The sequence below is a fragment of the Oryzias melastigma genome, linkage group LG17 (genome assembly GCF_002922805.2).
Source record: "Oryzias melastigma strain HK-1 linkage group LG17, ASM292280v2, whole genome shotgun sequence".
Lineage (NCBI taxonomy): Eukaryota > Metazoa > Chordata > Actinopteri > Beloniformes > Adrianichthyidae > Oryzias > Oryzias melastigma.
Genome location: NC_050528.1, coordinates 2488919 through 2497756, shown reverse-complemented (window position 1 = coordinate 2497756; position 8838 = coordinate 2488919). Strand labels below are relative to the sequence as shown.

Sequence of the window (8838 nt, the reverse complement as noted above, 5' to 3'; positions counted from 1 at the left end):
CCCCCCTTTGAAGATGTCTGTCTAATGATCGAACACACGAGGGTTTATTTCAGCTCACATACATAAAAATGAAAGAACTGCTTGAGTGACTGATGACTGGCAGACAGGAAAAAAGCTTTTCAGAGTAAGAGTGCTTCCTGTTGGCCTTTCAAAGTAAAAGGGTGTTTAAAGACCAGGGGCGTGGCTTCTGGAGTCTGTGGAGATGCGGCTGACGGCGGTTGACGGTGCGTTGAGGTCGTCTTGTTTCCATCGACTGTAGAATCACTGGACATAGAGGGAATGCATCACCTCCGGCCCTCGCCGTCACTTCCTGATTGGTTGGTGCCATTTTGAAGCCTGTCCGAGTCCGAGTCGGTCTGAGTCACGCTTTTAGATGAACTACTGTCACCAATCAGGAGGGAGGTTGTTGGAAGGCCACACCCCTTCTACTAAGAGTGGCTCAGGAGAAGCTGTCAAACGTTTGGGGGCGGGGCCAGCAGGGACCCCATGCTGTTACTGAGACATCCGATTGGTCAGATTATAGCTTGAATAGCTCGAGATAGAGAAAAATGTATTTTTTAAATTAGGATTATAAAGAAGATGTTAAGAAGAAAGTATCGGAGCAAGAACGTTTATTCTGACAAAGAAAATGAAACTGTTTCATAATAGAAGTCTATGGGATTTTGGGCACTTCCTGTCTGGGACACGAGTGGGGGAGGGGTTTCTATATCCAGTGATTATACAGTCAATGGCCGTTTCTGCCTCCCCACCTCAGTGGGGTCAGTGTGTGTGCGGGGGGGTAAACAGTGGGGTCGGGGCTGCTGGTCTGACTCCTTACAAAATAAAAGCGTATAAAAGTAAAGTCCACTGGAATGGTTGTGCTTGTCTTCTAGTTTCTCCAAAAATAAGACTTGGACCTCTGCAGGCACTCGGCTGACACGTGCACACTCTCACGCACGTGCGCACCGTCAGTTCAAATGTAAAAGAGCACAAAGGTATGAAAACGTAAGAAACTTTCCATATAGTATTTATAAAAAGAGGATAATACTTTGCGTCACCGGAGCTTCTAGCTGGCAGTCTTTAGCTGCTGTCTCCGCCCACTATGCTGCTGCTGCTGCTGCTGTCTCCGCCCACTATGCTGCTGCTGCTGCTGCTGTCTCCGCCCACTATGCTGCTGCTGCTGCTGTCTCCGCCCACCACACTGCTGCCGCCGGACGCGTCGGCCCGCTCACGCTTGTGGATCTGCTCGTGGGCCTTCAGGTGTCCCGACTGGCTGAAAGTCTTGCCGCAGTGGGGGCAGGCGTACGGCCGCTCGCCCGTGTGGATCTGCTGGTGCGCCTTCAGGTGGCCGAGGCGGCCGAAGCTTTTGCCGCACTGTGTGCAGCCGAAGGGCCGCTCGCCCGTGTGGATCTTCTCGTGGGTCTTCAGGACGCCGGAGTTGCTGAAGGTCTTGCCGCACTGCGAGCAGGTGAAGGGCTTCTCGCCGGTGTGGATCTGGACGTGGTTGTGGTAGCTGGTCTCCTTGGTAAAGCTCTTGCCGCAGTGGGGGCAGGCGTACGGCCGCTCGCCGGTGTGGCTGAGCTGGTGCGCCTTCAGCTCCTTGGCCTGGCTGAAGCTCTTGCCGCAGGTGCCGCAGATGAAGGGGCGCTCGCCGGTGTGCAGCCGCTGGTGCGAGCGCAGGTCGTCGGCCTTGGTGAAGCCTTTGGGGCAGTGGGCGCACACGTAGGGCTTCTGGCCCGTGTGGATGAGCTGGTGGCGTTTGAGGTTCCCCGCCTGGCCGAAGCTCTTACCGCACTGCGAGCAGGTGTAGGGCCGCTCGCCGGTGTGGATGCGCTGGTGCGTCTTCAGGTTCCCCAGCGTGCTGAAGTTCTTGCCGCACTGCGTGCACGAGAACGGCTTCTCGCCCTGCATGTTGCGCGGCTTCCTCACCGTGGGGCTCTGAGTCTTGGTTTTGATGACCGCTCCCCCAACCGCCGCGGCGCTCTTCCCCGCCTCGCCGTCCTGCTGCAGCTCGTATAGCGCCCCCCCAGCAAAGTCAGGGTCCAGTTTGACGATGCCGTCCATCAGCAGGCTGTCGGGCCGCAGCTTGTTGAGCTCGGTGCGCAGCTCGGCCATGTGGATGGACTCCAGCCCGTTGTGCTGCAGGTGAGGGGGCGTGACCACACAGTCCAGGTACTCCGACTTCAGGGAGCTGAGCTCAGCGCTGTAGTAGCAGTGCAGGTCCACGTGGGGGTCCGACTTCAGGTACTCCAAAGTGTCTGTGACCTGAGAGGAGACCACAGCTGTGTCAGTGCTGAGGCAGACCTGCAAGGGGCGCCACTGAGTAAAACTTAACTGCATTTCCATCCCATTCAAGTTTACACTTATATCATCTAAAGACACAACACAGATGTCTCAACACATCAGTGATCGTCCGAAAACATCAGATCAGTCAGAGAACTAGGAATTTACAGAAAATGGATTTAATTTGTTTAGTGGAAACAAGAATTTAGTACAAACTCACATTTACCCACACACTCATTTCTGTGCTTGGTAGGACTGCCATGATTAGGCTATTAACATAGTCCATCAGTCGTTACTTTATATTCTATGGAGATGAAATTCTGCTAAATTTTATTAAAGTGTTTTAGGCTAATTTGGAGTTCTGTTAATATTTCAGCTACATGCTAGCTGCTTTGGCTAACGTAGGCTTTTTTACAGTTTTTTAGGATCATTTTGCATTTAGCTTCAGCATCTTCATCTATCAGCTTCAGGGTCTTCATCTATCAGCTTCATCGTCTTCATCTATCAGCTTCAGGGTCTTCATCTATCAGCTTCATCTATCAGCTTCAGCATTTTCATCTATCAGCTTCAGCATCTTCATCTATCAGCTTCAGCATCTTTATCTATCAGCTTCAGGGTCTTCATCTATCAGCTTCATCTATCAGCTATAGCGTCTTCATCTATCAGCTTCAGGGTCTTCATCTATCAGCTTCAGCGTCTTCATCTATCAGCTTCAGCGTCTTCATCTATCAGCTTCATCTATCAGCTTCATCGTCTTCATCTATCAGCTTCAGCATCTTCATCTATCAGCTTCATCGTCTTCATCTATCAGTTTCAGCGTCTTCATCTATCAGCTTCAGCGTCTTCATCTATCAGCTTCAGCGTCTTCATCTATCAGCTTCAGCGTCTTCAGCTGTTGCAGCAGGGAGCAATGAAGAATTTAAAGCTGTAAATTATTCCTTTTATCCATCCAGTTTATTTTACAGATGGACTTTGGTTTATATGAACATCTCAAGTATTTTAAAATATTCATGAGATCAAAGATGTTTTGTTTTAATAAATATGCCTAAATTAGCAAGTTTTTATGTAACACGTTTGTGTTTTGAAGTACTTTATAAACGTTTTATTAAAAATATTTGTTGTAAAATGTTTCAAAAAGTTGCATTTTAGCTTTAACTTAGTTAGTTTATTTTTTTGCATTTTTAACCGATCCAATAAATGATTCCAACCTTTAGACGATCCAAACCATGTTTAGTGTCAAACTCAATCACACAGGGGGCCAAAATCCAAAACACACCTTAGGTTGTGAGCCGCAAAAATAAACATTTAGTGAACATTATTAAAGATGTAACTTTTTAACATAATTCTGAATAATAAAAATGCAGGAATATTATTCCAGAATAAATCAACTTAAACCTTAAATAACTTTCAATATTTTACTCTCCATAAAATATATATTTTGTCTAAATTATTCAAGTTAGAAATGAGCCCAAGATAACATCGGGTCATTAATAACAATAATATAAATGATCTGGAGGGCCGGATCCGGCCCCCGGGCCATGACTTTGACACACATGCGTCACAGCCTAATGTTGGTTATTCAGAGATACTTTGGTTTCAGGACAGGTGACGTTCTCCAAACGCAGGTATTATGTAAAACATGCAGAAAACTGAAACATATTTCAATGAAACTGTCAGTGAAATGGAAAGGTATTCATTTTTTTGTTTCGAAATTTGTCATCACAGTTTCAAACACAGATATGGTGTTTCACAGATTGCTCTCATTTCCTGCAGGCTGAGTTTTCCGTATTCGTCTGGAGGAAACGTTAGTATTATAACTTTAGTTTTGGTGTTTTTTAAATGCTGCACCTCATGCACCTCATGCACCTTCGGGCCCGGATCGCACCAGAACCATAGATGCTGTAAGAGGCTCGGTTAACTGGGCAGAGACCAGCCAGTTCCGGCTGTGTGGACTGAGACCGAAGGTTGTGTACCTGAGAGACGTAGTCGAACACGGAGCCGGCCTCGTAGTGCGACTTGTAGTCCAGCTCGGGGACGTCGGCGTGGTGGAAGGGGCCCAGGGCGCCGTGGTGCTCCGACTTGATGTAGTCCAGGCCGCTGATCTCCATCTTGATCTGCTCGTGGCCCAGCTCGGCCGTGGACAGCGGCTGGATCTCGGACAGGTCCACGGTCCGGATGGGCTCCAGGTCTCCGTCCTCTGGCTCGCTCTTCACGCACGGCAGCATCACCAGCGGCTCCGCGATCTCCGCCGCCAGAGAGCTGAGAGTGGGGGTGGGGCAGTCCGAGGAGAGGAGGGCCAGGGTGGGCGTGGGGGCCGAGCCGGCGGGCCCCGCGCCGCAGTCCACCTGCAGGGAGGCATCCAAGGGAGAGGGGGGGGAGCCGCACTCGGGCGGCAGGCCCAGACCCAGGCACTCGGCCTCCAAGTCCGTCATGGTGGGGGGGTGGAGCCCCTGCAGAGATGAAGATGTCCACCCTCCTCCTCCACTCCCCCCAGTCCTCAGAGGGCGTGGCCTGGCTGTAGGGGCGTCAGATTCCCCCTGAGAATCCGTCAATGGCGTGAAGGGAGGAGGCAGACGTCAGCACCGGCCTTGAACCAGCCTGCCGGAGAAACAAAGGTCAAAGGTCAACTGATCGGGAGAAACCCGGCAGCATCCAGATGACATCAGAGACCCCTCCCACCAGAGACGCCTCCCACCAGAGACGCCTCCCTCCAGAGACGCCTCCCTCCAGAGACACCTCCAATCAGAGACACCTCCCACCAGAGACACCTCCCACCAGAGACGCCTCCCACCAGAGACGCCTCCCTCCAGAGACGCCTCCAATCAGAGACGCCTTCCACCAGAGACACCTCCCACCAGAGACACCTCCCACCAGAGACACCTCCAATCAGAGACACCTCCCACCAGAGACACCTCCCACCAGAGACACCTCCCACCAGAGACACCTCCCACCAGAGACACCTCCTACCAGAGACACCTCCCACCAGGGACGCCTCCCATCAGGGACGCCTCCCATCAGAGACGCCTCCAATCAGAGACACCTCCCACCAGGGACACCTCCCACCAGAGACACCTCCCACCAGAAACACCTCCCACCAGAGACACCTCCAATCAGAGACACCACAATCAGCCTAAACCACTGACTGTATATGAGAACTGGACTGAGTGACCCCGCCCCCTAGCGTTCCAAACAGGAAATACCTGCAGAATCCTACAGACTTCTATAGGTCAGAATAATCATTCTGGATCTGATTGCTATGACGTAGTAGTTCCCTTCCAGCTTATCCCTTTCGGGGTCGCCACAGCGTAACAGCACCCACTGTTTGGCATCAGTGATTTGGCAGAGTTTTTACGCCGGATGCCCTTCCTGACACAACCCTGTACTTGAGGGGCACAGGGACCCAGTTAGGCAGCAGCGTCAAGGGTCTTGCCTAAGGACCCAACCTGGGTGGGGATCAGTGGACAACCCTGGGAATCAAACCCTGGGATCCTGCATGTCAGCCCTTTACCTAGCCCACTGAGCCACCCAGCCGCTATCTTATTTCTGTAATTCAAGTTATAAACTGACCAATCAGATGCCTGAGTAAAAGTGGGCGGAGTCTGCTGGCCCTCCATGTCCAACATTCTAAATTTTTGACAGATTTCGTGTAGCCCGGCTTCAGGTAGAAGGGGTGTGGCTTTCCAACAAGCTCACTCTTGATTGGTGATATCAGTTTCCATAGAAAGACTCAGACCGACTTGGACTAATCACTGACGACGTCTGGCTCCAACATGGCCGCATCCATATCACAAAGAAACAATCGATTGGGGGAGGGTCACCTTTCAGTCCAGTTCTCCAACTGAGTCATTGATCTGAACCAAACCAGAAACCTGCAGACAGAGTAACCGGGTCAGAACGTCTATTTAGAACCGAGAAGTGGGTCAGAAACAAAGACAGCAGATGGGTACCGGGAAGAACTGCAGGAACGGTGCGGAAGGATCCATTTAGATCTGATCCTTGGGATCAGTCTGACTCTTCATGAAGCTGGTCTCCATCACACAGAAACATCCAAACGCCACAGAAAACTAACGTCTGGGAAGTTTGAGCCGACGAGAGAACAGAAGGAAAGGAGCAAACTGCATTTACCCGACAGAACCAGCAGTTCTCTGAACACGGGTCAGTACCGGAGATTCACACCACAATCTGGATTCTATATGTTAGGAAATACTGTTTTTATGATCGAATCACCTTGTTGTTATTATTCATGGACCGTAAGTTAAAGACCGGTCTATGAACGAACCGGTCCATGGATCCAGGTGATGAAGGCGTCAAAGTCGTTTCCATGGTAACCAAACAGGGTGTGACGGAGTCAGGACTTATTGTGAGGATGTTTGGTCGATCCGGTCATAATCTCTGATGCTGTTCTGTCAAACCAGTGAAGGAAACTAACATTTCCCTAGTGTTCCTGAACGCATCACCTTTGATTCTAGAACTCCATGACAGTTATCTGATGTACACAGTCCCTGGTCATCACGCACGCGCAGATGTGACAGCAGTCATGCAGCTGGGCGCGCGCGCAACCCCACAGAAAGTGGAGTTTGTGAACTCCTCCGCTTTGTCAAGGTGTTCACGTCAAGTTTGCCGCTCCGCGCGCACGTTACACCCCCCTCCCCCTCCGAGCGCCACGCAGCCTCCGCGCCGCTTCTGTCCCGCCGCGTACGCGGAGGATGCCCCGCTCCTCCCGCCATTGCCAGCGCACTACTTTCAGAGGAAGGAGCTCGCGGCCGCGGAAGGTTACGCTCCCCGCTCCGTCCCCCCCCGTACAAAGAGGCTCGCGCTGCCATGTCTAGCTAGCTCTAGGCTAGCAGTGGCCATCTTGTTTGTCTGCAGAGCTAGCGGGCTAGCCGCGGCTAACAGCGGGAGAACGTGAGGCGGAGGCGGCCGCGGGGGGAGCTGCTGCTCGACAGCCCGCCACTCTTTCTGCGGTAACGCGGCGGCCGCGTGCGGACGGCGGCCTGACACCCCACCCCCCACAGGAGGACCTGTGGCGGGGCGCCGCGGCCCCCGCGCGCTCCTCCGCGGCCGCCTGCACGCCGGAAAGCAGCTCCGCGGCGGCGGCCGTTACCTGCTCACGATCCGGTTCATGCCTCCCTCCGCGGTTCGGCTCCGCCGCCCGTCGCTGAAGCTTCTGTACCGGAGCCGCCACGTCCTCCTCGGCAAACACCCGCCGCCTCTCCTCCTCCGCCTCTCCTCCCTCCTTCTTACCTTCCTCTCCTCCCTCCTTCCTCTCGCTTTCTCCTTCTCTCCCTCCCCTCTCGCTCGCTCGCGCGCACATACCCGTTCAGGCGGGTATTCGGGTAACCATGACAACCGCACTAGTAGGTGGGTATGGTTGTGTGCGCGCGCGTGGACGGCGGGCACACGCGCCTTTGATCTCCTCCGGCCGCACGTGCCGCTTTATTAAAATGAGTCACGACGTGAAAGTGCCGCCGCACGCGCCCCGCTGAGAGGGGTCAGCGCGGGCACGAGCCAATTAGGTGACGTCAGAGGGTCCGCAACTAACACGGGTTAGAGGGGGACTGGGTTAACGGCGGGCATGCGCACTAACGCAGGAAAAAAGAAAAAAATAAAGTTTAAAAAACTTCAAGTGTCCATAAAGGAAGTCCTAAAGCTCTGATGTTGGAGATCCTCCTGTCCTCACATGAAAACATTTAGATCTGTAAAAATGTTCAGAAACTTTCTGCTCTTTCAGAGGTCCACAGAACCTGACATGGATCCAGACCCGGTTTCTCTGAAAACCAGACTGGAAATCAGGAGGTCCGGTTCTGCAGTCTGACTTGGTCTTGTTCAGAAACATCTGCAGTCGTTTCTGTTCCTGCTGGTCTTCTCTCTGACCGCTCTTTTAAATTAAGCATCAACAAAGCAACCTTTAATCCACAGCCATCTGGAAGCAGCGATCTGCTCCGTCTTCTCCTGGATAGATTATTACACCTCCCTGAAACGCCTCCGGTCAGAACGGCGGTTAACCAGAACCTCCAGACGAGCATGGATCCGGTCCTCAGGTCACTTCAGACTCTCTGTTCACCTGAGAGTTCAGTTAAAACTTTAGTTTGGTTTTAAAGCTCCTCACAGTCTCCAGTTCACATCACTGAGCTCTGACCGTCTGCAGCCGTTAGGTTGAAGGTCTGCTGACCAGAACTTGGTTCATGTGCCCAGAGGTCACCAGAGGTCACCACAGAAGCACTGGGGGGCGTGGTTTTTCTGTTCCCGGCCCTCAGTAGTCAGTGGCGTTTTATTGTAGTATTATTAGTCTGTTATGGATTTTATTGTTGACTGCTGTTTATATACTGCTCAAAAATGAAAGGAGCACTTTAAAGAAACACATTAGATCCATCAGATCTCAGATGAAGTTGGATATCTATACAAATAACGACAGTTCAGTGTCTTAGGAACAAAAGGATGCCAAGTCTTTTAATGGAAATAAAAGTGTTCAGTCTACAGAGGCTCAACTGTGTAGACACCATAAAATCAGAGTGAAATGAAGATGTGGCAGGCTAGTCCATTTTTTCCAAAACTTCATTTCTGCAACTCAAAATG

General features: G+C 51.8%; 1 protein-coding gene across 2 annotated transcripts; it reads right to left on the bottom strand.

Moving 5' to 3' along the window:
* Positions 1 to 594: 594 nt before the first annotated feature.
* On the bottom strand, positions 595 to 8210 carry si:dkeyp-113d7.1 (uncharacterized protein LOC407709 homolog). Of its 2 annotated transcripts, none has more exons than XM_024262225.2 (3): positions 7507 to 8210; positions 4236 to 4860; positions 595 to 2244 (listed from the first exon to the last, which is right to left on the bottom strand). In XM_024262225.2, the coding sequence occupies exons 2-3, from the start codon at positions 4692 to 4694 to the stop codon at positions 1060 to 1062; spliced, it is 1644 nt and encodes a 547-aa protein (XP_024117993.1). In that variant the 5' UTR covers positions 4695 to 4860; positions 7507 to 8210; the 3' UTR covers positions 595 to 1059. The 2 variants fall into 2 exon arrangements, with proteins under 2 accessions (XP_024117993.1, XP_024117992.1); XM_024262224.2 differs by lacking the exon at positions 7507 to 8210 and adding an exon at positions 7367 to 7500.
* Positions 8211 to 8838: the final 628 nt, after the last annotated feature.

Excerpts from the sequence above, each read along its gene's own strand:
- si:dkeyp-113d7.1 (XM_024262225.2), bottom strand. The coding sequence starts at position 4,694 with ATGACGGACTTGGAGGCCGAGTGCCTGGGTCTGGGCCTGCCGCCCGAG. Across the intron at positions 2,245-4,235 it reads TGTTCGACTACGTCTCTCAG|GTCACAGACACTTTGGAGTA; the intron begins GTACACAACCTT and ends GTCTCCTCTCAG.